Source organism: Syngnathus acus, chromosome 10 (assembly GCF_901709675.1).
Source record: "Syngnathus acus chromosome 10, fSynAcu1.2, whole genome shotgun sequence".
NCBI classification, from domain to species: domain Eukaryota; kingdom Metazoa; phylum Chordata; class Actinopteri; order Syngnathiformes; family Syngnathidae; genus Syngnathus; species Syngnathus acus.
Window position 1 is genome coordinate 672,436 of NC_051095.1, and position 27,042 is coordinate 699,477.

A 27,042-nucleotide genomic window follows, 5' to 3' on the forward strand; every position below is an offset into this window, starting at 1 on the left:
CACCAGAAGCCACATTCACCTTACCTGTGATTTGTGCCAGGTCGTTGCGCAGCTTCTGGGAGAGGTTGTAGTTGTTGATCTTCTCCAGAATCTCGATGGTCTTCTCCCCCGCGTTCTTGCCGTGCCTGTTCATCAGCTGTTCGGTGATGTCAATCCAGTCTGCGTTTTCTTTGACCCTCTTGGGCAGGTTCATATAAAACTTGAACGTTCTGAAGTCCTCCTGCCCCAGGTCTTCCAGCGTTTCCAACAGCAGGCTCTTGATTTTCATATCCAGAGCCATCGTTCCCGGATGAACCTGAACGCAAAGGGATCACTTGAAGCAGTCCGAAAATAGCGTTGAGCTGACAAGACCACGCTCCCCCAGCCAGCCGTCCTCCCGTGCGAGTCCAGCAGCCGCAGCGCAGCGCAGATCCCGCCCTCCCAAGATCTCGTGGACGAGCTGAGGGCACGCACCGCGCTCTTTCAAAAATGTTTCTTGCGTTTGATCAATTGGAAAGAGTCTTTGCGGTGTAATTATCCTAAGCCGGTTCGTTTGCAAAGGAGACAAGAGTTCTTATGTTTACTGGGAGTTTAGCATCACAGCCATACCGTCGAACTGGTAGAACTGGTGAGACAAACGAAACTGTTTGGTCTGGGATTTTGTTGGACTGCCTCAACCATAATTCATGTACATGCCATTCCATTTCACTTTGCTACTGAGCTGGCCAGTCTACTGCGAGTGTTCACAAACAATGCCGAAACCAAAATGCACGCTCACGGAAGAGTTGGATACAAAATTCCCGTGCTTTGGCCAGGGTCGCAAGGAAGTATGTGAGTGAATAAATAAACATCCATCCATCCATTTTCTATACTGCTTGTCCCCACGGTGGTCACGGGCGGGCGGGCGGTTGTGCTTGAGCCCAGCAGTCATCGGGCAGCAGGCGGGGAATAAGTAAGTAAGTAAGTAAATAAATAAATAAATATGAACGAATGAATAAATAAATAAATACAGTATAAATGAATAAATAAATATACGCCCAAAAACTCACAAATGTCAGTGCACATAAGTTTTTGTCATTGTACACATGTTTTGTTCGGCCAATAACTGCTACTGCTACCCAGACACCATGTCATTTGTATCATCGTACACTAATGAAGAAAAAACAGGTCTATCTCGTCACCCTCGTAGGTTTACAAAACATACACATCAAATACAAAAGTCAACCATCCATCCATACGTACCACTTTGGCCATCGAGTGATCAAACTTTACTTGAACGACTTGAGTTTTTCGCGCGGTAACTCGTACGAGGTCAGGCTGATTTCTATCTATCTATCACGCTGATTGATATCCCATAGCGATTCTTCAGGGCGTGCCCTCGAAGTTAGACTTACTTTTGCTTTTGTCTTGCAACTTCATATAATTCCAACCAGGGCCGTTTTTTTGCTATGTGTAATATGGCTGCAATCCGCATGGGGGCGCACGAGCGCTCTCAAGAAAACAAAAACAAATGGCCAGTTTTCTAGCTCAGTCAGTTAGTTCCAGGATGGGTGCCGTGACACATCGAGATTCTTTGCAAACGAACCGTTTTGATGGAACCTGCGAGAAAAAGGAAACATTCCCCAGTGTGGGAACATTTTGCTGTCATTTCCCCAAATAAGGTAAGTGTTCTTTTGTACGGTGCCCGATTTCATCGAAGTTTGCATTTACGTATCGCGTTCTCTTTCAAGGTGTCCCTGATGGTTAAGATGCAGAAAGAAAAAAACCGGAACCCGTTTGTGATGAAACGCAACGTTGAAGCAGAAGAGCAGTCGATTGTAATTTGCCTGCCAGATCATATTGGTCTTCTTCAGAGAAGGCGGACGTTGCTGCCGATTACTCTCTGGAGCCGTAATGAACACAATTCAACTACTCCTCTTTACTGCTCACAAGTACAAGTCATCTTCATCCATAAGCACATCAGTCTTTCCTTGTTAAAACACACAAACAAACAAACAAAAACATGGTAAGTGGTGAGAACAAACTTTGCATCGTCAGGGAACATTAATAAATTGATGATGTCACAGCCAAAAGCTCACATCATTCCGTACAAAATGACAAAATTGGAAGAATGACGACTGGATGAGGTGCGACAGTGTATGTGCAAGAATGGAGCAGAATGTTTACAGGAAGGTCGCTTGGAGATAAACCCAGCAGGTGCCAGAGGGAGACAGCCAAGAACCCGGCCAAAGATGATCACCAAGGCCGAAAGACGGGATGGAAGACAACAGCCCCCCTCCACACACACCGAATCGCCCATACTCAGCACCGACTCCCATTGAATCAAACTCTACTGCGAACTTGCCCCACCCCAACGACTCATCACCCATCAAACTCGGCCCACACCGGCATGTGCAACTGAATATAAGCTGACCAAAGAAGCTTGAACGTTGCCTTTTCGGAATGGAGACTTTCTGCTCTTGAAAGGCCCAGCGCTGTATTGTACTTTCCTGAAAACAGAGCTTTCTTAACAAGAATTGTGATTGAACTCAACCAACCTGTGTAATAGGTGCTCTGCGTCACAGGGACGTGACTGCGGGGTTGTTCCTCCCGTCCGCGAGGTGTCGCTGCGAGCTGGTTCGGCGCGTCAACACAAACAGACAAGCAAGCAGTGCGTTCGCTACACACGTGAGCGCGAACGCCAGCCACAATGTTGTCTCGATTAAAAGCCAAAGTGGGCTCGGTTCTGCTGCCGGGAGACGAGTTCTGCTTGGACACGACAGCCAAGGCCGACACTATCTCGCTAGCGGGCCCTTCCAAGGCGGACAATGTGCTTTGCGGGCCCGGGCTGCGGCGCAGTGGCGACCGGCTGTTGGCGTATAAAAGCGGACTTCTGCGACACAAAGAGCCAAACATGTTCTGGCTGGACGCCCAGCACAAGAGGGTGACAAACAATACACAACACGCGCAACAAATGTCTTCCTCTTTGCTCATTTACGCGTCCGGATTTGTCAAACGCTGTGGAGAGCGAAGCGCGATGGCGACGTCATCAAGAGGCGACAACCGTTCGCGCATCCGCGTCGAACCCCAGGCCCGGGCGGGGGCCACGATACGGCCCGGCCCGCCTCATCATTTTATGTGGCCCGCCAAGACAAATTGGGTGTCATGACTAGAATTGCAAATTGGCTTCACTTTCAATAGTATCTTCTTTTTAAAAAAAAAAAATATTTCACCAGTTTTTACTCATCTGATTTGAAAAGGAGTTATTTGTCCGTTTGCTTTGTAGCTCATATGAGGTGCTCATACTTTTATTTGGGTTGACAGTCATAATGGCCCTCCGAAAGAAGCTATGACTACAATGCGGCCTGCCGAAAAAAATGACTGACATCCCTGACGCTGTACACCATACGTGTCAAACCCAACGCCCGGGGTCATATATATAAAAATATATAGATATAGATATATATAGCCACCCGAAAAGTCAAAGTTCCATTTAAAAGTCTGCTTAACGACAGCAAGTTTGTGCAGGTCACGTCACCAATGGGCAATTTTTGAAAGGGGAAGAAATCCTTGTGAAGATGCTGAGTGTGCGTGTTTGCGTTCCCTCAGTACGTTCCAGCCAAAGGAGAGACGGTCATCGGCATCGTGACGGCCAAGTCGGGCGACGTGTTCAAGGTGGACGTCGGCGGAAGCGAGCAGGCGTCTTTGTCCTACTTGGCCTTCGAAGGCGCCACCAAGAGGAACCGACCTAATGTCCAGGTGCGTGTGTGCCATGAGAGTCAGAAGCCGCTGACTGGACACCTGTGTGACACGCAACCATTACCTCGCCGTCCGCCCCCTTTTAGGTGGGCGACCTGTTGTTTGCGCAACTGATAGTCGCCAACAAGGACATGGAGGCAGAGCTTGTTTGCGTGGACAGTGCAGGACGGGCCAATGGGATGGGAGTGTTTGGAGCAGGTGGTTTCCTCTTCAGGGTCTCGCTGGCTCTTGCCAGACGGTATGCACGCGCCGGAGTGATTGAAATTTCAAATCGTTCATTTCAATCACCAGGTCTCGAGCAGTGCTTGTCAACCACTCGTGTGCCGCGAGTGATCGTCAGGTGTGCCGTGGAAAATGATCCAATTTCACCTGATTGGTCCCGAAATATTTTTGGAAAACAAATGAATTCTTACCTGCAGATCATATGCCATTGTCGAGTGTCTGTGCTGCAGTAGTGACTGGCAGCGTCATCGTGTAATGATTCCTCGTCACTAGAGGGCAGCAGGGAGTGAATTGCGTCGTACGTTAAGACAAGGGACACTTTGATAAGAATGACTATATTGTTCATATAGGTGGCTACGTCTTACCAGATTTTTCTTGGTGTGCCTCGAGATGTTTTCCACTGAAAAGGTGTGCCGTGAATGAAAAAAGGTTGACAAGCACTGGTCTCGAGGACCGATAGATCGACCTCAATAGTCCCTAAGATGAAAACCCCTTTGCGCTGAGCCTCCTTTTCTCCCCCATCTCAGGTTGTTGGCCCCCCACAGCGATTTGCGGGCAGAGCTGGAGCAGCTGTTCCCGTGCGAGATGGTGGTGGGGATGAACGGTCGTCTGTGGGTCAAGTCTTCGAGTGTCCGCCGGACGCTGGTCTTAGCCAACCTGCTGGAGAGTTGCGAGAACATGACGCCTGCCCAGAGGCGCCAGATCTTTAGCAGACTGGCCCAGGGGGCACTCTAGAGGTGGGGATTCAAATGGAGGCGCCCACCCGACACACAGTGAGCCAGCCCATTGACTTTTTCTAGGGACGAGGTGTGTGTGTGTGTACTGATTTAGATCCGTACAAATGGGGCCTTTTTTTTTTTTCTGCACACAAACTATTTTAATGTCATGATTGAATTTCTGCTTGGTCATAGGACTCATTTAACTGCATCTTATTATTTCATATTGTCACTCTTTCAAGTCATGAACTAATAAATAATGGATGGACGGACGGACGCTTTTGTCTGGATGACAAGGTGAACAAAAATGAACGCACGACAAATGGAGTTTTGTGATGTCACCATTTAAAAGAACAAAAAAAAAAAACATTGTCAGGTACAAGGCAATTGTTTGTTTTCTTCTTCAATACACATATATTCTCAAACGGTTACCAAAAATATATTTGCCTTTCCTCTAGTTTTGTGCATTCGCAAAGCATTGCGGGTAGCACAGCACCTACCTTAAACCGCAAACAAGCAAGCAGACGGACGGCGGTGGTTCTTAACCTTTTTCCTTGTTCGCACCCCATTCAATTCACCAACCAGTGCTCACACCCCTGACCCTATCTAACCCTAACTAATTAGTAGCATAATAAGCGGTCTACCATACAGCTATAAAGTAAGGCTTAATTAGCATTCTCCCGAATGCCTATTAACACAATGACTTCTTGAATTGGTCACTTTTTTCGGTTAGCCCACCACTATCCCCGAAAAATTGTCAATTTCCCCCGGGTTATCCTCGCACGCGCCCCCGGTTAGGAAACCACTGGCATAGGGCAATGCAACTAACATACCAGCGGTGGCCAATCGAACGCATGTTTACATTGGCCCGCGTGCGTCTTGCGCATGACGGGACGGTGTGCGGTCACGGGATGTGTTTCCGAATGCCCGGCGTGAACTCCTTGGCATTTGGGTTCAGAATGCCCTGAACGCGCACACAAAAACATGTTCGATGAATTGCCTTAACCCGCTTCCCTTTACGATAAGTCATGTCAAACAAAATGTAAAATGACGTTGTCATGAGGATGTTGTACTTGCCGAGATCAACAAAATCAAAATAATACAAGAACTAGAAGAGCTACTCCATTTGCGGCATCGGTCGCGACATGCGCGCAATGCGGACGTGACGTAGGACTTAGTGCTACAGCCGCCGCTGTATTGACGTTAACATTTTGGTTGTTCCTCGCTTAATCGGTGGTTCGAATTAAGATCGAAGAATAACTCGGACCCCGTCATGACTGCGTGACCTCAGCCGCTGTTTGCATTTTGGGTAAATTTGCTTTGTTGTGTTGTGTTGTGTTTCGAGCGGAAGGACTGGAGCCTTCGAAGCTTATTTATGCTACATTAGCTAGCATCCGAAATCTTGCTAAACACAGACAATAGATAACATTGTTGTATAATGTTTCTCATTAATACCCTAATCAAGCAGTTTAAGTTACCAGGTAAATCCTAGCGTCACAGACAGACGTAACAAACCTACAATGAATTTCAAACGGAACATTTTTCTCAAGTATAATAAATGTCAGGTATTATAAATATAGTAAAAAAAAGGGGGAAATGAGGACTTATCAGTGTAAATTAGTACAGTTGCCATGCATAGAGAAAGAAAAGTTGTGAACATACATTGTCATGAACAAATATCAGGTGGTTAAGTAATGAGCCTGATTGGGGGCTCAGAGTAAATATCACATAGGGACCCGGTCAAAACAAAAGAGGCGCGTGGAAGAACAACAACTCTTTTCCAAGAAGAGCGATGCCGTTGCTCACCTCAAAGACTTTGAAGGGGCTTTGTCAACCACAAATTTGGGAGTCCTACAACTTGTGCGCTTGATCTTTGGAGAACTTGCCAAGCTGTGATGAAAACTAGGCGCAGAGAGAAGAACAATGAATGACAACAATGAAATAAAGGCTATGTAAAGTCAGTCACGCACGTTAGTAATCACCTCGATTCTTTTGTTGCTTCGTTTGCTGCCGCTGTGTCAGTTTGCAGAATACGTGCAGTGGAAAGCCCAATTTTGTTTTGGTCTGTCTGTCTGTCTGACACCGAACCGAAATCCGGCTAAACTTTCCAGTTTGAGCTCAATCTCTTTCAGCCTGGAAACAGTAAGTGTTAACCCCCATTGTTGTCAAGTATATGCATTTTCAGGAACCAGTGTTGTCATGGAAAAGCACGGTTTCCACTTTAGGCCAAAGGAATCCGTTGTGAGCAGCGTTTTTGTTGCCCAGATAATGGACTTGTTGCGGTTCGTCAGTCACGTTCATCTTATGCTTTAGCCGTGCCATCCTTACATGGAAAAACATCAGCCTTTGTTGTTGTTTTTTTTTTTTTTTTTAAAAACAAAAAACAGAACCCGACGACTGTTCTCAAGCTTCTCCCAACGTTCCTGATGCATTGCCACGGAAATATACCATGTGTCTAATCCTCTTTGAGCTTCCAGACGGGTCCTCCTCGCTCGGACCCCGCTTGACTGATCCTGTCCTGTGTTTATGGTCTTCCCCGGCATTTGTGTGCAGCGCCCCGCTATGTCTCACCGCCAGTACCAGCGAAGGCCTATGCCTGACACTGACTTCCGACCCAGTCTGGGTCCCGACGGCCTCTCTGAACGCCACCGCCGCTCCTCGCCGGATCGTCGCGGCTACTATGGGTCTGGTAGTTCGACATCAGCGCCTGCCTTGCCGCTCAGCTCGATGGACAGCGCCCTCAGCGTCCTGAGCAGCTGCGGTCTGGAGCCCGCCGACCTTGCGCTCCTCGCCGAGATCCCTGAGGACAAACTCACTGTGGAGTCGCTGCCGCACATTGTCCGTCAGATTAAATCCAACAGAGAAGCACCCCATCCTCCCCCTGTCTCCTCCTTTGACCTTCCCAGCTTGCCCTGGCATCAGTATAGCGGTCGGGTGGTCGAGTACCCCCTGGACCACATCAAGCCGACAGGCCTTCCTGCAGAGCCGCTTCGCGAGTGGCGAGATTGCTGGCAGAATCCGAGAAGCGAGCCGACGCCCTCCCAGACCCAAAGGCCGGCCAGGAGCGAGCCTCCGTCGCAGTCTCCCAGATACTTTGCGGAAGCCGGGCCTGGCAAAGCAGCAGCAGCAGCGACCATTCCCTCCCTCTTCTCCCTGGCCCACCGGCCTAGCCCAGCTGACAGGTCTGTGGCGCCTCTGGACGAGAGGCGGTGGGAAACCGGGTCGGAACGAGGTCACCCTGACGCCTCTGCCAGCCAGCCTCCCGGTGCTGCGGCACCGTCCAAACAGGAAGTGCAGGATTTCTACAGCGTGGAGCCTCAGACGTACCCCACCTCGTGTTCTCTGTGTAATGCCTGTGTAATCTCGTTGGAGGTAAGTAGCCCGAGAGTCTGAACCCGGCCGGATGGCCTCGTTGGGAATGCTGGCAAAACGAAAGAGGGATCTTCAGTGGGTCAAGAAGAAGGCACGGAAAAGATCTGACGGGGGCTTTTCTGTTTCAGGACTGGAGGAAACACATCAACAGCAGTCGGCATGCTGACGGTCAACTCGGCCTGCTGCACCGGTGAGTTTCTTCTCAAAAGTGTACTCGTGACTTTGGTCCCGTTCCTGCCGCTTTCCCGATCGTTGTTGTTGCTGCTGCTGCTGCTGCTTTAACGCGTCTGTCTGTCTGTCTGTCAACAAATGTATTGACAGTGCAGCCTTATAATAAATGATCACATGAATTGGAATGCCTATTCTACAATGTGACATGCATAGTATGTTAGCAATAACATCTTTGTCCGTCCGTCCTCCTCAGCTTTCCCACGTGGGATTGCCGCAAGGAGACGCCCAATAGGTTAGTGCAGCGAGCTTGCCAAAAAGACAACAGACGCAGTTAACTCAAAGTGTTTAACGTGAGCTTTGTCATTGAAGAGATGAGCGACAGTCCCAGGTGGGGCTGGGGGCGAGGCGGAGGAAAGACCCAGAGACTTTCTGGGCCACCAATGACGACGGCAGCAGTAAGTGGGCGAGGCGAGCCTTTAGCGCTTGTTTTCAACAAATCTGACTTGTCTTTCATGTCCATTTGGCGTTCCTTCTGTACACCAGGGTCGCAAGCTGGAAAGAGCCCAGAGAAGAAGGTAAGCATTGATGAGCGACCGCTTCCGTTTCAGATTGCTCGCAAAAGTAGCGTGGCACGTGTCAACTTTGAGACTATTCCAAACGATGTCGTCGGCAGCCCGTTGCGGAATCCAAATGGGCCGAGCAGGCTCGGGAGTCGATCCACAAGCGGCGTCCTCCGTATGTGGACGAGCAGCGGGTAGACTTCAGCATCTCCAATGTCTTCAACATTGTGAAGGTGCGTGTCAAAGGACAACCTCCCGAGTGCTGGTCCCCCTTGAGATGTTGCCTTGTTTTGGTTCAGAGCTCCTGCGTGGTCAGCTTCACACCGCCTCCGCAATCAAACCAGGACTGGTCGGACCTCCTCAGAGTTGTCAGACGCTTCGGCCCGATCGTGTACACGCTCTTCGGGCGGTCCAAGGTGAGCGTGGGCGTTTGCGACAAAGTGCCACGTAAGATCCCTGGCCGCTTTTTGCCCACATCTCAAATGAATCCTACCAGGCATGCGTAGAAATGAAAAATCTGGAAGACGCTGAAAAGTTGGTCAATTATTATTCCTCCAAACATCTGAGGATCAAAGACAACGTCCTCCGGGTCACATTTGCCGTAGAAACCTCCAGTCTCAGGTAAGTGTGACCCGACAGTCGGGCGCTTGCTCCTCATTGGCCCAGCTTCACGAAGTTGCCTTCCGCCCGCTTCCAGAACAAGCGCCTTCGCTCACCGCTACCAGGAAGAATCAACTGAGAGGAGCAGAGATGAAGGCCACACACTAGATGAGTCCAAGAAGAGCAGGGCGGACCACACGGCCAGGTCCAGAAAGGCCAGGGAGACAGACAGGAGGGCCGGGTCCAGGTCCAAGTCACGAGACAGAAAGGCCAGGTCAACTTCCCGTGAAAGGAAGACGGGCTCAAAGGACCGCTCCAAGTCCAGAGACAGGAAGATCAGGTCCAGATCCAGAGACAGGAAGGCAAGGTCCAAGTCCAGCAGTGCCAAAATGCCAGAAGCACAGAAGCCCGAGATGAGCGGTAAAAAAAAACAAGACAGAAGAATCCTCGTGTCTATTCATCCCGAACAAGTTATCGGTCCCGCTTAACCACCGTTTGTCCTCGTCCACAGCATCCAGTGGCGCCTCGGCGTCACGAAAACGCTCCGAAGCCGACGCCGTTGACCAAGTCCTGAGCAACATGGACGCCGAGTAGGTTAGGGTGATTTATGTCCACCGTGTCGCCGGTTAACGCCTTTCCTTCCACGTCGCATTCTAGCTCCGTGGAAGATGACAGCGACATCGAGGGAATGGCGGTCGTCGGCGAGGACCTGGAGGACGACCGTTTGGAAACGGCCGACGAAGGTGAGGAAGAAGACCGGCCTGATCTTTCATCAGTCGAATTGAGGGGCTGGTGTTGCGCAATCAATCGTGCGCGTTTTCTTCCTGAGAACCAAAGTCGGTGCCTTGCCTCTTACGTGTGATTTTAGGCCACGAAAAGGGGGAGGATTGCAAGGCCCACGGCGCCAACAAAACGGAGGACACGCCGGATGAGGTCGGGACGTCGCTTACCTTTTACGCAGCTCGAGGTCCACGTTTCCAAGTTGTCCCCCCTCTGCAGGAAGTGGACTTGGAGGATTACATCATGCTGGATGAAGTTGGACAGGAGCAGAGCAGTAAAGTTGTCGAGCCGTCCCGTGACTGCGCCGCAGGGGAAGGCGGCCACGGCCCGGTACGGAGCGGAGCGGAGCGCCGGCCAGCTTCCTGCCCGTGGTCCAGCCCAGCGTCTCACCGGCTTGTCGTTCTCCTCCAGCACGTGTCTCGGGTCGTGTACTTCAAAGACCTTCCGCTGTCCTACTGCAACGCCGCCGACTTTGTCAAGCTGACCAAAGGCCTCGGGAGGCCCGTGTGCTACTATCTTCTGCGTGGCCTACGAAAGGTACCACAAACCGATCCGGTTTGGCGTCACCGCTGATGTGCACTAGCCTGTTGGTTAAAAAAACAAAACAAAAAAAACCCCCCGTTGCCAGTCAGATGTTGTATTTTGGGGAATGTACAATGAATTCAAAAAGTCAGAGGCGATGGATTTACCCGATGACTTGACGGGAAGAGTCAGAGGACTGGCTGGCCGGCCGCCTGGCGCCGGCTGTTGGCGCTTTCAATGCCACAGCCAGAGCCTATGACATGCAATCTTCTTTTGAACGCTTTGATGCAAACTGCAGCTACCAAAACACTCTGCAAGAGCGTTAGTGAGCAAAGGTGCGATCGACGGAGCCTCTGCTCACATCTCCTGTCTGGCTGCTTTGGTCTCGCCGAGACGAGTTAAGAAATCATTCAAAATCCAGTTAAAGGCATAAATAAGATGGGGCCAAAGAGAAAGTCATTTTTAAAATGTTTTACTCTCAGGTCATAAAGTTTCAACATGACCCAAAAAGGTTTTTGACAATGCAAACTTTACCTTAAACTAGGGTTTCAAACTAGTGTTAAGGTTTCAAACTCAGATTTCAATCTAGGGTTAGGCGTTCAAACCAGGTTTAGGCTTTTGGTTTCAAACTAGGGTTTAAACCCTAGTTTGAATCCCTATCCCTAGTTTGAAACCCTGACCCTAGTTTTTACCCCTAGATGCATAAGTGAGGTTGTTTTATATTTGAAATACCTTCATCGTAAAAAATTGCTATCATATTCCAGGTATTCCTCAAAAAACATGTTTTTTCACGAACGCACGCACGCACACAATGGATGTTTACAATGTTGACATTTTTCGACGACTGTTCTAGGTCATTGTCTTTTTCAAAGAAATTCAGAATATTTCAAACGTGAAATTGCTGTTAGTTGGATTAAGTTCATTTTGTTTTCACTTTTCAATTACTTCACCGGCCTCTATTACCTCAAACAAAGTATTTCAGGTTGCATGACCTGACATGTTTCGGCTTGTACTTCCGCCTTCATAAAAGAACCAATGAAGTAATTGTAGTTATTGTAGTAATTATGTAGTAATTAATGTCATACCAAAATGGCATTAAAAACACTGATTCCAATATGGCTCATTTTTGACCCAGCTATGGAAGAACGTAGGGTACAATCACTTGTGCATCGAAAACATTTGAATGATTTGAAATCTGAAAGCTTTGTAATTGGGTGTACAAGTGACCTTGCAAACTTGTCTTTCAGGGTTTCCTCGAGCTGTCGTGCAGCTCAGAGGCCATAAGAGTGGTCAATGAACTCAACGTTTACTTCAAGGACACTCCAACCGTCGTCCTGATCTCCAACAAATATCGCCGCCTCAGAAATGGGTCAGCGCCTCGCCTCCTTCCGGTAAAAAGCGAGCGAGCGAGCGACCGATGCTAACCTTTGTGCTCGTTTGCAGCACGGTGGTACACTGGGACCAGCGCGAGACAGGTGAGCGGACGGGAGCGAGCGATCGACGTGATAAAAGCAAGAGCCGAGACAAAGAAGAAAGAAACGCTTCGTCCGCATCAGACCAGGAGAAAGAAAAACCAGCTCGGGAGAAAGATTTAACCAGAAAGACCCCAGATAAGGAATCCACATCCAGCAGCTCTTCAGACATTTTGTCCTCGTCCAAGTCTGGGAATTCTAAGGACGTCCAATCACGATCCGGAAAGACGGAGATCAAGGCAGAGTCTGAGAAGACGGAAGAAAGTCAGCCAGAGGGCATCGTGTCAGAAACTCTTGAAGATAAAGCCAACACGAGCGATGTCCGAACAAGCGACAGCAAGACGACAAAGAACATATCAGACGGTAAAAAAACATTTGGGAATAAACCAAACAGTGAGAACACTCACATTGTTCAAACAAAAGTCACAAAGACTCCTCAGAATAAATCAGGAAGCGAGAACGAATCGGACAGTGAGAAGACGCTTGAGAATAAACCAGAAACCTCTTCAGAAGGTGGGAACACTCGTTTAAAACTGATCTGACCACTTGTTTACTGCTTTTTAAAAATGTGATTTCGTCCTCTCACGTGTGATTTTAGGCCACGAAAAGGGGGAGGATTGCAAGGCCCACGGCGCCAGCAAAACGGAGGACACGTCGGATGAGGTCGGGACGTCGCTTACCTTTTACGCAGCTCGAGGTCCACGTTTCCAAGTTGTCCCCCCTCTGCAGGAAGTGGACTTGGAGGATTACATCATGCTGGATGAAGTTGGACAGGAGCAGAGCAGTAAAGTTGTCGAGCCGTCCCGTGACTGCGCCGCAGGGGAAGGCGGCCACGGCCCGGTACGGAGCGCCGGCCAGCTTCCTGCCGGTGGTCCAGCCCAGCGTCTCACCGGATTGTCGTTCTCCTCCAGAATGTGTCTCGGGTTGTGTACTTCAAAGACCTTCCGCTGTCCTACTGCAACGCCGCCGACTTTGTCAAGCTGGCCAAAGGCCTTGGGAGGCCCGTGTGCTACTATCTTCTGCGTGGCCTACGAAAGGTACCACAAACCGATCCGGTTTGGCGTCACCGCTGATGTGCTGTTGGTTTGCTGGAGTAGTTCCTCTAAGGCAGGCGTGTCCCTGAGGGACCGGCGTCCGGCATGTTTTACATGGTTCCATCCGCTAGCACCCCTGATTTAAATCCGCAGCTCACCAGCAAGCTTTAAAGAAGCCTGATGATAATCCTGATCATGTTGGAGAAAGGAGACATTTAAAACATGGAGGAAAGCAGCACTTGAGGGGACTTGAAATCATTATTTTGCCAATTTAAAGCTGAAGTTGAGTAGTGACGCCACTAAAAATGTTTTGCATGTAGCCACACTCGACTCATGCAGCTTCAATGCGATCAGGCCTTATTCATGGTGCAGTAGTTCCAAAGAGGGAACGTTGCCAGTCGTCTACGCTTATAATGCCACGGGGATTTGAATTTTTTACTCTCAGGTCAGAAAGTTTCAACATGTGACGAAAAGGCTTGAACACTACAAACTTGACCTTAAATACAAAACAAATTTGAATGAATTGAAATCTGAAAGCTTTGTGATTGGGTGTACAAGTGACCTTGCAAACTTGTCTTTCAGGGTTTCCTCGAGCTGTCGTGCAGCTCAGAGGCCATAAGAGTGGTCAATGAACTCAACGTTTACTTCAAGGACACTCCAACCGTCGTCCTGATCTCCAACAAATATCGCCGCCTCAGAAATGGGTCAGCGCCTCGGTCGTCCCACCTCCTTCCGGTAAAAAGCGAGCGACCGGTGGTGCTAACCTTTGTGCTCGTTTGCAGCACGGTGGTACACTGGGACCAGCGCGAGACAGGTGAGCGGACGGGAGCGAGCGATCGACGTGATAAAAGCAAGAGCCGAGACAAAGAAGAAAGAAACGTTTCGTCCGCATCAGACCAGGAGAAAGAAAAACCGGCTCGGGAGAAAGATTTAACCAGAAAGACCCCAGATAAGGAATCCACATCCAGCAGCTCTTCAGACATTTTGTCCTCGTCCAAGTCTGGGAATTCTAAGGACGTCCAATCACGATCCGGAAAGACTGAGATCAAGGCAGAGTCTGAGAAGATGGAAGAAAGTCAGCCAGAGGGCATCGTGTCAGAAACTCTTGAAGATAAAGCCAACACGAGCGATGCCCCAACAAGCGACAGCAAGACGACAAAGAACATATCAGACGGTAAGAAAACATTTGAGGATAAACCAGACAGTGAGAACATTCACAATGTTCAAACAAAGGTCACAAAGGTCGTTGAGGATAAACCCAAAAAAGGCAAGTCCAGCAGTGCCCAGTCAAACGACGGCAAGACGACAAAGAACATATTTGAGAATAAACTAGACAGCAAGAACACCGACAATGTCCAAACAATAGTCACAAAGACTCCACAGAACAGATCAGAAGAGGAAAACATCCACAATGTCAAGTCCAAAGAGAACAAATCGGACAGTGAGAAGAATCAACCAGAGAATGCTTCAGAAGGTGGGAACACTCACAATGAACAACCAAAAGATGGGAAGGCTCTACAGAATTTGGAAGGTGGGAAGAGATTGAAGAACCAGCCAGACAATGAGATGACTCTGGAAACATTATCAGAAGAGGGAAAGATTGCAGAGGTTGGAAGAGAAAGCAGGAAGACTCTGGAGATTGAATCAGAAGGTGGAAACCCTTTGGGAAATGGGCCAAAGACCAGGAAACGAACAATAGAGAAGAGCGAGTCGGAAAAAATCAAGAGAAGGTGTGTTTCCACAAAGACTTGTGAAGAAGGCCAGGTGGAGTCTGGAAAGGCAGTTGGGACCACGCAAAAGAAATGTGGAGAGGATCCAGAGAGGGAAAGCGTCTCTTCAAAGGGGTCAGATCAAGTGTCCGGCAAAGATCCCAGAGTAACCAACTCCCCGCAGGAAGACCCAAGTCGTGAAGAGGACTTGGGCGGGACAGTTAAGAGAAGAGCGTCTCCCGATGACACTTCTGTGGCTGGAAAGATCCGAAAGGAAGAGCAGAGTAGTGAAACGTCTGATGAGAATCAGAAGAATCAGGTGTGACTCCTGTTCACTTTTTTTTTTTTGGTGTGTGTGCCATCGATGCATTTTGATGACTGGCGTGTTTTCAGGAAGCTGACGGAAATTCAGGGACCCCCACCGCACCCCACCACCCGATCGGTAAGTAGTCACCTCCTTAGGACTTGCAAGCTTCTCCGTGACCTGGCTGCCTTGACGTTGCTTTCTCGATGCTCGCAGGAATCCAGTTTGTGCGTCCTGTCGTTGGCTACTTCTGCAACTTGTGTCAGCTGATCTACGCTGACGAGGATGAAGCCAAGGTGCAGCACTGCAGTAGTCGTCAGCACCACTTCAAGTATTGGGTGAGTGAGTAGGAAAAAAAAACCCATAAGGTAGAAGGTCATTTGGAGATTTTTTTTTGTTCCCAACGTTGTAAACAGACTTACACAAGCAGCCTTTTCATTTCAGGAGAAGATGAAAATGGCAACCTGAGGGAATGCTGTTCCACACATGTCAACTTTTCATTGGTCACATTTTTACTTTACAATAAAGTTACATGACTTGAAGTGTGTAAAACATTTATTTTGTAAAACATGCTAACTTAAGTCCACACACACTGGAAATTGACGTGGCAACATCACATGACAATAAGCTAATGTAAAACGTCTATCTTTCAAGGTCAGTGTCTAAAGAAAAACCAAAATGAGTCTGTTGCGAAATGGAAGTCACGCGCTGGGCTTCTTGGCTCGCTTCTTCTCCGTTTTGCTTCGTTCCTTCTCCAGATGTTTCTGTAGGCACAAACGTCCTCACTCACGTTGACGTTTTGGCCGTTGTGGTGCGGCGCGGCGCGGGGCGGGACCTCACCTGCAACTTGTCATAATGCATCTGGCTGCTGCAGTGCGTCTTCTTGGCCACGTCCTCGTTGGAGTAAAAAAGGAGACAGACGCGGCAGTAGTAACCCATCTTGATGTGTTCCACACCTGCACAAAGCACAGCAGACAGAAGCTCTGTTAGCGGCGAATCAATACCGAGAAGACACTGCCGCCGCCGCCGCCCGCTTACCGATAGCTTTGTCGGGGTCATACGGTGGCAGCGGCAAAGCCGCCGCGGGTTTACTTTCAACGAGCGAGGGGGGGGCAGCCTTGTTCTGATCGGCTAACGGCTCCTCCGTCGGCTGCATCAAACAAAGCAAATGATTCAGCGGATGGATACAAGAAAGTGCAGCATGTTAACAAAACTCACTTCCTGGCACACGGGAACATCCGGAATCTTCTCTGGGATGGCCACTTCCATCTTCACAGGTGAGCTTAGTGCAGCTTCTTCCTCCTGAGGTTCCATTTGCTCGTCTTCTTGTGGTTTCTTCTGTTCCTCTTCAAGCTCCGCCTCGGGTTTGTCTGCCTCAGGTTTGTCCGCCTCGGGTTTGTCTGCCTCAGGTTTGTCCGCCTCAGGTTTGTCCGCCTCAGGTTTGTCCGTTGCCGCCGTCTCCTCCTCCTCCTCCTCCTCCTCCTCTTTTAGCGTTATTTCCTCTTGGGACTTTGGCTGCTCTTGTTCCTCCTGAGGTTTGAGGTCTTTTGGCGTCTCGTCGTCGTGGTCCTTGGATTTCTTCATTTCTTCTTTGCGTTCCTCTTTCTCCTTTATTTTCTTGGCTGGAGGCTCTTCAGAGGATTTGGAGGATGAGCCGCTTATCGCCCTCTTGGTGGTGCTGGGACAGCTATGGCTACACATACACCTCGTATTACTTTCACTTTGGAAGAAGAAACAGGAGTTATGCGCCCGTCGGACTGGACAGATATTTTCCCGCGGTCCGAGAGAACACCCGAGCCGTCGGGAGCTCACCCGTATTTGAGCTGCGTGTACTTCCTGCTGACGTAGACGAGGAGACGTCTACCGTTCAACTTTGGCTGGTTGGTTTTGTAGGCTTCGGCCATTTCATCTGCCGCCTCTGCCTTCTCCATCTCCAGGAAACACTGCAGACAAAGACTTTTGTTCAAACAGAGGGACCACTGTCCACCATCTGGGTGAGTTTCCTACCTCTCTCTTGATGGGATTCAGGAAATACTTTTTGACTTTGCCAAAGGGCTCGGCCAATTTGAGGACATCCTCATCCTCGTACTTGCCGTTGGGCAGCTGACCCACGTACACCACCCTGCCTTTGCCGGACTGCAACCGCAGCAAGTCGGGGTCGTTAGCCGAACGGCGTTAGCTGAACGCCGTTAGCGGAACGCTGGCCGGCGGGCCGCATGACGAGCGGGTCATCCTCACCTGGATGGTCGGGTAGGTCAAAGAGTGGTTGACCCTGACCGGGCGTCCGCATACCGATGCCATGACGTTGCCGTTGTAGAACTTGACCATGGCCCGAGCTTCTTCTTCGGTGGAAAACTGTAGGAACGCCTGACGAGATACGGCGCGTGCGTTAGTCAAAGCGTCATCTGCGACCGTCGGCCTGCGGACTCGCTCTACCTCGGGCCTCCAGTCCAGAACCAGATGCTTTATCACTTTCCCGAAGGGTGTAGCCAGTCCCAGCAACTCGTCCAGGAATTTGTAGCCTCGCCTGAAGCCCTGGATGTTGACCACCCGTAGCCCCTGACAGGAGGGAAAAGGTCACTTCCTGTCTTCAAAAGCCGTCATTTGGAGGCTTCACGGTTATGGATGCGAGTAGCGCCGGCCGACACCTACCCCCTTCCTGGACGGGTCTGCAGAGAAGAAGAAAGACTGAGCATCGTCGTCACGTGATCATCGCGCCGACGCCAGCCTTCTCGCGGCGGCTTACCAATGTCGTCGGACTCGTCTTCATCCGCCGCCTCTTTCTCGTCCTCGTCGGGGAGCTCGTCCAGTGTCACAAAGTCCTCCATGTTCTCCAGGAAGTCCTCATCCTGACCACACAGAGACCGCCATCAGAGATTGGACCGAAACGTTGCTGGCCATTTCTCCCCATGTAAATAAATGCTCCATTAGAAAAATGATTTGCCTTAAACCAGGCCAGCCGGGTGAGTGCTCAAAAACAATTTCAATCGTGAGGGAAAAGTCCTTATGTTTGGAAAAGTGACACACACAAAGTGAAATCGATTTGTTTTGATCGGAATGATTATGACGGAAAACTGTGAGCGACAAAAAAGGACGGTAAAGACTGAAACGTCGGTCATCCGAAAGGTGTGTTTGGGTAACACGCCCGACCTTTCCCTGGATATTCCAACGTTTGGTGAAGAAATTACCTCCCCCGTTGCCTGCTCGAGGTGACTTTCCGCTTCGGTCAGCCACTCCTTGGCCTCGTCCCCCAGCTGGGCAGCGCCGCCCGCATCTGCAGGCGTCTCACCCGTGACATCATCGCCCTTCAAGTCAGCATCCGTGGCGACGCTATCCGCATGATCGTCAGGAGCCTGTGAAGATGTCTCCTTGAGAAGAATCCTCCACGACATAAGTGTCATACTCGAGGCCCAGATACGGCCCGCCACATCATTTTATGTGACAAATGTTGCGTCGACTTTGTGCCATTACTAAAATTACAAATTGTCTTCACTTTAAAAAAAACAATAATAATTGGACATTGCTATCAATTTATATCACCGTTCAGCTTTTTCAAAAATGTGAACAATTTTTACTAGTCTGATTTCAAAACCAGTTATTCATCAGTTTGTTGTGTAGCCGTTGTGAGCCCCGTTTTGCCGACCGCGTCACCTTATTGTGAACGCCGAGGTCTCCTCCCTCAGGCTCCTTCTCCTCTTCCTCGCTGACTTTTTCCTCCTCGTCAGCACCCGTGGCACTCCGATGCTCCTCGCCTTCATCTTCAGCCTCCCCCTCCCGCACTCCGGCCGCCACTTCGTCGTCCGCCTCGCCCTCCGCCTCGCCCTCCGAAGCCGATTTGTTCTCGTCGTCTCGGCTACTGGAAGGCGAGCGGGGTGGAGATGACCTCCTCTTGTTGTCGGCCTTCCAGTTGCTTCCCGATTCCTTCTGTCTGCGGTTGATGCTGTTGACAAACAAGGGTGTGAAGGCGCAGTTCCGCCGACATGGCGTTCGTTCGTTCGCTCGTTGGTTGGCTGGCGGCGCAGACTCACTTGAGGGTCTTGTACTTGGTGCAGATGTTGAGGCGGACGGCTCGCCCTTTGATTGTGAGCGGATTGACCGTGTAGTACTTGACCATCATCTCGGCGTCCTCGGGTCGTCCCAACTGGATGAAGCCCTGGTGACGGCAGCGCACAGGTTAGTGTGAGCGGGAGGAAACGAGTAGGAGGTTGAGCCTTTTCTTCATCTCCAGATGACTATCGAGGTCATTTGTTTGGAAGCAGGGCAGCGTGTCACCTGGTCTGTCAAGAAGAGATGTTTCTCCACCACGCCAAAGCGAGCGGCCACCGTCAGCAGCTCCTTCTTCTTGTCTTCTTCTCTGGGGAGGTTGGAGAAGAAGACCACCTGGCTGCCGCGATGCGGGGCGTCCCAGGGCGCTCGGTCCGACGAGCGATCTTCCTTCTGCCCGGGGTCGCAATAGATTGGCGCGTCAGGACGGAGGCGGGCGGGCGCGTTGCCACGGCGACGTCACCTGGATGACTACCAGCCTCCTTGACAGATAGAAGGTGATGGGCTTCCCGTAGAGCATAGCGGAATTTTGCTGGTAGTAGTTGACCATGGCCATCGCCTCCTCATGCGTCTCCAACTCCAGGAACGCCTGCCAATGCTGACAGTCAGACACGCGCCACAGCGCGGGCGCTCTTTGGAAAAAGAAATCATACCTTGGTCTTGAGGACCAAGTGCTCCTGGAGACGACCGAAAGGTTCGGCGAAAGAAAACAACGTTTTGTTGCTGAGTGGCTTCCTGTCGTATTTCACCACCACCACCCTGCTCCTCAGCTGTGGGGACAACCAAACGATATATTCATATCACAGAGGACCAACAACGTGCACCAAAAAGGCAAATCGAGAAATATAAACACCGACCACGTCTGGTTCCGAGCGGTTCTGCCGTGACATGCCGAGACCCGGAGACGGTCCCGATCCTTACACGGGCAAAAAAAAGAAAAAAGAAAGAACGTGGAGCGCTAGCCATCACACCATTACGTGACGGAAAAGAGGCGGGTCTCACCCCAACTGGACGGCATCCTGGCCGCCGGGCCGGGCCCCGAGGGTGCGGGTCCCAGCAGACCGGCCGACAGGTTGGTGGACTCCATGATGGGGCTAAAATGCAGAGCACATGAACATGGGCGCAGCGGCATCAAAACAGGAAGGACTCCACGGCAGAATCGTAGAAGTTAGCCAAAAACAAAATTAGGGTCATAATCATTTGTGGGCGAAGGGGCAGCAAACGGATTTGTATTTTTTTTTTAACCTCACAACAATCTGAACTTTACAGCACAAACAGATTAGAGGAAAGCTCGTAAACGCCAGACATGAATTGTTTTGTTCCTGAATGGACTTTCAAGCGTTTGTTTGGACAATTCCACAAAGATGGCGACGGCCACTCGCTCCGGCTCGGTTACCTTCTGCTTGGAGCCCCACTGAGATCCCACTCGGGGTACCTGCGATGTCACGACAAAAAGAAGGCAGGCGGTCATCATCCAAAGCACGCCAACGCGGCAAGTGTTTGCTTCTGACTTACATGTTGAGGAGCACACGCCTGTTCTCAGCATGTCGGAGTCCGTTGGTGTGTTGGGTCCACTCCTACACGCATACACAAAAATAAGCCCAGACACACACACACACACCGAGGTTGCTATGGCAACTGACCCGCACCACACGGTTCCCCGTTGTGTGCAAGGTGACGTATGTGTGTCCAAAGTGAACTTTTATCATTAATGTGTGCAAGATGAAAAAGGAGAGCATTCTTGACGGGAAGAAGACCAAATGGAAGACGGGCGACAGAGCGGTCGCTTCCCGTGTGACTGACTAAAAGATGGCAGCGGGAAGGAGGAGTGGCTACTCACCATATTGGAATGCACGTCAAAATCACAAAGAGAGCACACGTGTGGGAATCGGGGAGGCGGTGCTCCCAAAAAGTCTTGGACTTTTCCCAGTGACGGGGAGCCCTTCCTGCGCTGCGGGAAGGCGCTCTGGGAGAGCGACGCCCCCTGCTGACCGCTGAAGGAATCGCGGTGCAAAAGTTCAGCGTACGACGTCTCTCGGTTCCCGCCGCCGAAATTCAAGCCAATTCCGTGGCTGACAGAAGCAAAGCCAAAGTCGGAAGAGCCCGAACCGTGACCGAAAGAGGAGGCGGCGCCACCGCGCATCCTGCCCCCGTCATCCCAGCCGGAGGAGGAAGGCCCCCGGGCCGCCTTGCGATTTTTGAGCTGCAGGAGGATCTGCGGGAGCGTTTCCACACTGATGTCCTTTTCAGGGATCTGGGCCAGAACATCCAGATCGGAGGGTGAGAGCCCCAAGCTGGCGAAAAGCTTCATGGTGCCACCAAGAGGGCCACCGCCGCAAGGCATGAGAGAGCCGCTGTCCTGGTTGTCCGAAGCGCTGCCGCCCATCTGGCGTACTGGCCGTTGCTCGCTCATGCTGAAGCTTAAGGACTCGGCGGCGGCAGCCAGGTGGCCCCGCCCCGGTGCGAACCCTTTCGAAGCTCCGTCCATCGCAGGTCAAAGACGGCGAGAACAAGTTCAAGAGGTCTCCCGCGCAAAGTCAAGTCTGGAGGCCAAGAGGCATGTGGGGTCCTGAAAGAGAGTGAAGGACAAGCAGACATTGTGGTCTTCGCTCGTGACCACCGAGACCAGCAATCACTCACAGCCGACCCCGGCCTGACCGCTGCTACGCAAGCATGCGGACGAGCAGGAGGAGGTGGAGGAGGACAACCGGAATACAAACATCCTCTGCAGACACAAAGCAGGAAGCTCGAAGTAGAAAAGAAGATTCACGTGGTCAGAGAACCGCTTCGTAAAAGCAAGAACATCGTCAACAATCAACAGAGATAAAAAATAAAATAAAGATTGGTCCAACCGCGAGGAATCCACTTCAAGGGGACTTGCAGTCGACCGACATGTTACAACATGGAAGCAGTTGTGCTAACACGTACTTGTGCTAACAATTAGCAGACATGCTAGCAGGTCAGATGTGTTGATATGAAGTCGAACGCAGGAGGTAGGTAGATAGATCGCAGAGAATCGCAGCGAGTAGGCTACGCACTGGAAAGTGCGAACAAGTATTCGCTTCCGAGTTCAATTGCACAAGTGTATCAAGTTAAATAAAGAAATGGAAAAATGGTAGCTTCGCCCGAGCTAACGTAAGCATTAGCCCGTCGGGAAAACCGTCCGTGAACGCCATGAATATTTCCAAAACATAAATGCAGCTAAATGATGACTAACAAGCGGCCAAAGAATCAAATAAATGTTAAGGTTAAATCTTCCTACCCGTCCGAGTGTCCGTCTGCTTGGTAAAAGCTGCGAATCGTGCCCGAGCAACCGCGCAACTCTCGCGATATGCCGTCGTCAGCAACGTAGTGACGTCACTAGGCTTGCTGCTTTCCTTCGGGCTCAAGCTAAGAAATAATGGTAAAAGAAACCGCACATTTTAGTGCAACTGGACATTTTGAAGTCAATGAAACACCAGCTTGATGTTAACCCGACATGACTGACAGCAAACTACATTTTGCGAAACAGATCTCAATGTCACTTTCTTTCTACGACGAATAAGGAAAATGATCCATTGATTGAAGGTACCCAAAGACGGACGTTTAGCTATCGTCGATAGCAATGCACAAGCACGGCGCTACGCTACCAGCAGGTGGCACTCCAAGACTTGTTCATGGCTTGAACTATTGCTGCTGAGTTTTTCCATTTGGATTCGATTGAGTCATGGATTCATTTGATTCGAGTTACATTCGAGTCTATTTCCCCTTTTGCTAGACATACAGCCGTTGAACACATTACAACGTCAAATTGCTGTTAAAACGAAGACATTTGGAAATGTCAATTGCTCACTTGCAAACTGGGTGCACTACTCTTAGATTGTTTCTTTTTTTTTTTTAAACGTCATTGTGCGGCCTTGTTCTCGGACATGTACACCAGCACACATTTTCAGGGATCTTCTCACCCTCTCGAAAACTTTGTTTCTATTTTTGTTCAGTGTTAGTCTTGAACTTTATTTGGATTGGTTAGTTGCAAATCCTCTTTCCCAAGTGAGGAGGATTCGTTCGTCAAGTTTGATTTAGAAGAGTCAGAGGTAAAAAAATTAAAAATAAATTCTAATTGGTGAGTTGTCGAGATTTAATTTTCAATGGGAACGCTGACAAAACAAATTTTGAACGATGCGTCCGCGAGGATATTCTGGCAAGTTTTTTTTCTCAAGTTTTCCTCGAGGTCGGTCATCGTCGGCTCTGTTTATTCGTGGCGTCCATTCGTTCCGTTGTTGAGCAAAGTCAACAAAGTCACTGTCACGCCGTTCCCGTTTCCATCCTGTTTGTGGCGTGACGCTCGCCGCTCACGCGGGACGGCGGCCGCTCATTCGAGGATAGAATAGATCTTTATTGTCATTGTCACACATGTACAACGACATTTAAAACCAACTTTTGCCTCTGAGGACAAACGTCCTTCATACTTTGTGGACGCGAAGAATCCGGAAAGTCTGGCCGGCAGTTGGATCGGTCACGCATGGTCCGTGTCGAATCACGAGTACTCAAATGAGCGCTTGGTACGTCACTGTCATCTTGTACAGAAGAAACAAACAAACCGCACGCGGAAAAGCGATTCACACACACACACACACACGACGATGTCACGCGGTCATGCACGCTCCGTCGCGTGCGCCGCTCGATTAAGAATATGTATGCGTGTTTGTCGGCAGCACTTTTGGCTTTCCGCCTGGTTTGGCGGCAGGCGGGCGGGCAGGCGGCGAAGAACACGTCCATCAGCGTAAATGTTTCATGGCTGTTTTGTCGTCGTTGTTTATCCGAGCAGCCGATTGAAATATTCATGGCACATTTTGTCAAACAAACATTCGATTTTTCAAGCGCTATGAATGATTCACGTCAGGCTCATTGATGCGCTTTCACCACCAGACCAGAAGATTTCTCGGGGTCGCCAGCCGCAAGCCGACTCGAAAAAAATCCCGTCGTATAGCAACGGGCGGCGTACGGCGCCGACTGCGTTTGGAATCGTTGCAGTCTCAGTCCCTCCGCGCTTTTGCCGGAATTTTCCCTCAACCGTATTTTTGTTTCTCATCCAACAATTATGCAGTGTTGCACTCGAGACAAAACTAGCCGAGACCGGGACTGCTTCGACTGTCCGGGCAAATGGTTTTGAAAAGGCTATTCGGAAGTAATGACATCATCCGCTCATTTCCAATTTCTTTTTAAAAAAATGATGGTGTGGGAAGAAAAAACAACTTTTTTTTTGGAACATCTGGGATGTTTCCTGCGAGATGTCTGCAAGAAAGGGCTTTTGTTCACACGTGTGCGTTAGGCCTCAAAGACCAACATCAGATTGGTAAAAAGACAAAGTGCTCCCGCGACGACGACGCCTCCTCCTCTTCCTCTTCTTCTCCGAAATGAAAAACTCCTACGCGTTTGGCAGACGCGGCGCACTGGAAGTTGATTTTAAGTTGCTGGGATTCCGGACCAGGCGCAACCCTCCAACACAACAAAATGGACGCCGCTAATTTATTTTTGGTCAACAGGAATTTTTTCCTCAAGCGTAGTTGGATGGATTTTGTGAGCTTGGGTTCAACGCTGTCAACGCGGCGCGCGCTCGTCAATGCGTTGTCAAGATGGCGGCGGTATCACACGCCGCGAGCGCCCCCGGCGAAGGCCTTCCGTAGTTTGCGGGCGGCGCCGGCGGCCCAGACGGCAGACGCTGATGCGCTCTGACAGCGTCTGCTAATTGGACTAAATTAATTTACCTCGGGCGGCCATGTTGGCACAAAGCGGCGCTTGGCGCGTGAATAAGTGATGGCGGGCGGCGGGCGCGGCACACACTTTGTGAATCATTTAAGGACACAATGTGCTAATTAGCAGCGGCGGAAAGGAAAGGCAGGAAAAAGTGGCTTTTGCGTCGGCAGTCGGCGGCTTTCAGTCGCAATTAAGACGCGGCGCGGCGCGCTGTCACTCGGGCGAGCGCGGCGTGTGCGGGCAGCGCTTCATTTATTCATCCGCTGAGCAGATGCTGAGTGCGGCGGGGCTTTGGATGCTGCCAGGCCTCACGGGGGGGGGGGGGGGCAACTTGGATGGGAAAGAGGGGGTTGGTGAGGGGGCGGGGCAGGGGTGGAGTGGGGCGGGGGGTCCAAGGGATTGCTGCAGAAGTTTTCCTCACCCCCCCACCCACATCCACTTCATGAGGCGGCAAAAGGAAAGTAGCGAAGGCTGCCAACAAAATTGAACAAAACAAGTCCATTAGCATTGATTGAATAGTTTGTGTGTTTGCCTCACACTTCTCAGTTCTCACGTTCCGGGTTTGAATCCAAACGGGCGTCGGACCTTGAGCAGGCCCAAAGGTTCAAAGTTCAAAACGGGCGCACCAGACAATAGCCCCCACGCCCCGTTAAATGCCTAATTTATTCCCGCTCAGGCCCGGCAGGATACGCATTGGTGCAGGATTTATGCGTCGGCGGCGGCATGTTTATGCAGGAAGCTGCCAGTTTGGTTGGCGGCCGCCATTTATTAGCACGAATCTCATCGGGCCGGCCAATTGGTCGTCTCCTCCGCGAGGTGTCTTTGATGGGCGTAGGCGCGTCTCGGGCGCCGTAACGAGACGCCCGGGATGCGCCGAGCGTCCGCCGGGAAGGCCGCCGTTTGATGGCCGGCCCAAAACGCGCCGCAGAGATTCGGCGGGCGCCGCAAACAAAATGGAAGGCGAGGATGAGGAGGAGGAAGATCTCAGATGGTTTGGCAAGCCTTTTGACGACCCCCCCCCCAAAAACCTCCCCCTCACCCTCCCTCCATCTTAACGTTAATTTCCCCAACGTCTTTCAGCTTCCACGCTGCCGTTGTGTGCGTGTGTTTAGGAATCTGCATGTGTGTATCAGTTTGTGTGTGTCTGTGCAAGTGTGTATGTCTCCTCATGAATGTGTGTGTCAGTGTTGATGAAGCTACGCATGTCTGTGTGTTTCTGTGTGCGAGTGGATTCAGGAATTTGTGTGTGTGTGTGTGTGTGTGCGCACCGCATATTGGCACCGAGCACTCTCGATGTTCGTCTTAGTAGTTGCATCATGGGACAAGAGCGAGCGTCGCGCTGGCACAGCGTGGCGTCAAAGTCTAATCTCAGTAGCTGATGGCATCCAGCTCATGAATCAGTTTGTCAAGGTCCAATTGGCCCCACCCCACCCTCCCCCAGGCCCTCTTCACGACCCCCCCTCCCTCCCTCCAGCGGAGGAGACGTCCGCCACGTCGAGGTCAAGGAGAAACTGCTTTTGTTTCTTCAACTTCTCCAAAAGTGCCATCAGCCAAACAATAGGGAGGAAACCGAGCGCTCGACGCATCTTATTGATGGAGGGCGGAGACACCAAACAACGCTAACTTAGCAACATGCTAAACCTCCTCATGTCAGTTCTTGTTACAAATTGACTCGAGACTCACCACCACTTGGCGGGGAGTTCTAGAAAAACGGCCTTCTTGCTTGGTCGTCCGCCGGCGTCGATCAAGCGCGCCATTGCCAGCTGCTGACTGGCAGCCATTTTGCTGAACTAACCAACGCAAATAGGCGATAAAAAGTTGACTTATTCACAGGAGGCTTGGCAAGCAGCATCGACAATGAGAAAAGACTAGAAGTGACTCTCCGAAGTTGACTGACCCACTTTGACCAGGGGTGCGACTTATACTCCGGGGTAACTTATAAGCAAAATTATTAACACATTATTACTTGATTGTTATCACATTACTTGCTTACTAGTTTATCACTTCACGTGTTAGGCCTGTGGAATAATTAGAACTGCATCTGACGTCAGCGTCGCATTTACTTCCGGAGTCAGCAGAGTTG

General features: G+C 50.5%; 4 protein-coding genes and 1 long non-coding RNA gene across 17 annotated transcripts in view; 3 read left to right on the forward strand and 2 right to left on the reverse strand.

Moving 5' to 3' along the window:
• The window catches only part of LOC119128357, a 252,135-nt gene extending 250,743 nt beyond the window's left edge, over window positions 1–1,392 (reverse strand). For 2 of the 3 annotated variants that reach the window (XM_037260673.1, XM_037260672.1), the window contains exons 1-2: window positions 1,222–1,392; window positions 25–295 (exon numbers count right to left, since the gene is read on the reverse strand). In XM_037260673.1, coding sequence (XP_037116568.1) covers window positions 25–295; window positions 1,222–1,233 — 283 coding nt within the window. In that variant the 5' untranslated portion in view covers window positions 1,234–1,392. The remainder of the gene's footprint in view (window positions 1–24; window positions 296–1,221) is intronic. The other variant, XM_037260674.1, reaches the window with a different exon arrangement.
• Window positions 1,393–1,543: 151 nt separating this feature from the next.
• LOC119128434 lies at window positions 1,544–21,964 on the forward strand. Its single transcript, XR_005099007.1, has 4 exons — window positions 1,544–1,640; window positions 1,710–1,757; window positions 18,056–18,068; window positions 21,955–21,964. It is a non-coding gene; the product is annotated as an uncharacterized LOC119128434 (long non-coding RNA).
• exosc3 (exosome component 3) lies at window positions 2,580–5,006 on the forward strand. The gene is made up of 4 exons (XM_037260806.1): window positions 2,580–2,902; window positions 3,568–3,717; window positions 3,804–3,955; window positions 4,467–5,006. The coding sequence occupies exons 1-4, from the start codon at window positions 2,669–2,671 to the stop codon at window positions 4,672–4,674; spliced, it is 744 nt and encodes a 247-aa protein (XP_037116701.1). The 5' UTR covers window positions 2,580–2,668; the 3' UTR covers window positions 4,675–5,006.
• On the forward strand, window positions 5,802–15,721 carry LOC119128361 (matrin-3-like). 8 transcript variants are annotated; one of them, XM_037260696.1, is made up of 26 exons: window positions 5,805–5,964; window positions 7,209–8,027; window positions 8,156–8,217; window positions 8,452–8,490; window positions 8,568–8,653; window positions 8,742–8,773; window positions 8,872–8,991; window positions 9,058–9,174; window positions 9,255–9,379; window positions 9,456–9,778; window positions 9,870–9,948; window positions 10,016–10,101; window positions 10,227–10,291; window positions 10,358–10,468; window positions 10,550–10,675; window positions 11,908–12,029; window positions 12,104–12,658; window positions 12,711–12,795; window positions 12,862–12,972; window positions 13,044–13,169; window positions 13,749–13,870; window positions 13,949–14,357; window positions 14,490–15,194; window positions 15,269–15,317; window positions 15,396–15,517; window positions 15,624–15,721. In XM_037260696.1, the coding sequence occupies exons 2-26, from the start codon at window positions 7,218–7,220 to the stop codon at window positions 15,645–15,647; spliced, it is 4,611 nt and encodes a 1,536-aa protein (XP_037116591.1). In that variant the 5' UTR covers window positions 5,805–5,964; window positions 7,209–7,217; the 3' UTR covers window positions 15,648–15,721. The 8 variants fall into 8 exon arrangements, with proteins under 8 accessions (XP_037116593.1, XP_037116591.1, XP_037116589.1 ...); XM_037260694.1 differs by having other exon boundaries at window positions 5,806–5,964; window positions 12,104–12,495; window positions 12,556–12,658; window positions 13,949–15,194; XM_037260695.1 differs by having other exon boundaries at window positions 5,807–5,964; window positions 12,104–12,495; window positions 12,556–12,645; window positions 12,731–12,795; window positions 13,949–15,194.
• On the reverse strand, window positions 15,717–22,576 carry matr3l1.2 (matrin 3-like 1.2). 4 transcript variants are annotated; one of them, XM_037260711.1, is made up of 22 exons: window positions 22,486–22,576; window positions 21,064–21,792; window positions 20,739–20,800; window positions 20,620–20,658; window positions 20,226–20,317; window positions 20,081–20,139; window positions 19,877–19,993; window positions 19,687–19,812; window positions 19,452–19,616; window positions 19,208–19,332; window positions 18,831–19,119; window positions 18,368–18,547; window positions 17,926–18,028; window positions 17,832–17,848; window positions 17,616–17,738; window positions 17,418–17,546; window positions 17,187–17,315; window positions 16,992–17,122; window positions 16,398–16,872; window positions 16,218–16,329; window positions 16,020–16,135; window positions 15,717–15,943 (listed from the first exon to the last, which is right to left on the reverse strand). In XM_037260711.1, the coding sequence occupies exons 2-22, from the start codon at window positions 21,709–21,711 to the stop codon at window positions 15,881–15,883; spliced, it is 3,300 nt and encodes a 1,099-aa protein (XP_037116606.1). In that variant the 5' UTR covers window positions 21,712–21,792; window positions 22,486–22,576; the 3' UTR covers window positions 15,717–15,880. The 4 variants fall into 4 exon arrangements, with proteins under 4 accessions (XP_037116606.1, XP_037116607.1, XP_037116609.1 ...); XM_037260712.1 differs by having other exon boundaries at window positions 21,864–22,536; XM_037260714.1 differs by having other exon boundaries at window positions 16,398–16,553; window positions 16,614–16,872; window positions 21,064–22,536.
• Window positions 22,577–27,042: the final 4,466 nt, after the last annotated feature.

Bases quoted from the DNA above. Each gene is read 5' to 3' on its own strand.
- exosc3 (XM_037260806.1), top strand. From the start codon at position 2,669: ATGTTGTCTCGATTAAAAGCCAAAGTGGGCTCGGTTCTGCTGCCGGGA. The intron at 2,903-3,567 runs GTGACAAACAAT...GCGTTCCCTCAG, and splicing joins TGGACGCCCAGCACAAGAGG to TACGTTCCAGCCAAAGGAGA. The intron at 3,718-3,803 runs GTGCGTGTGTGC...GCCCCCTTTTAG, and splicing joins GGAACCGACCTAATGTCCAG to GTGGGCGACCTGTTGTTTGC.
- LOC119128361 (XM_037260691.1), top strand. From the start codon at position 7,218: ATGTCTCACCGCCAGTACCAGCGAAGGCCTATGCCTGACACTGACTTC. The intron at 8,028-8,155 runs GTAAGTAGCCCG...TTTCTGTTTCAG, and splicing joins CCTGTGTAATCTCGTTGGAG to GACTGGAGGAAACACATCAA. The intron at 12,659-12,710 runs TTTAAAACTGAT...ATGTGATTTCGT, and splicing joins TCAGAAGGTGGGAACACTCG to CCTCTCACGTGTGATTTTAG.
- matr3l1.2 (XM_037260711.1), bottom strand. From the start codon at position 21,711: ATGGACGGAGCTTCGAAAGGGTTCGCACCGGGGCGGGGCCACCTGGCT. The intron at 19,994-20,080 runs GTCGGTGTTTAT...TTGTCCCCACAG, and splicing joins ACCGCTCGGAACCAGACGTG to CTGAGGAGCAGGGTGGTGGT. The intron at 16,873-16,991 runs GTGAGCTCCCGA...GTGTATGTGTAG, and splicing joins TACACGCAGCTCAAATACGG to CCATAGCTGTCCCAGCACCA.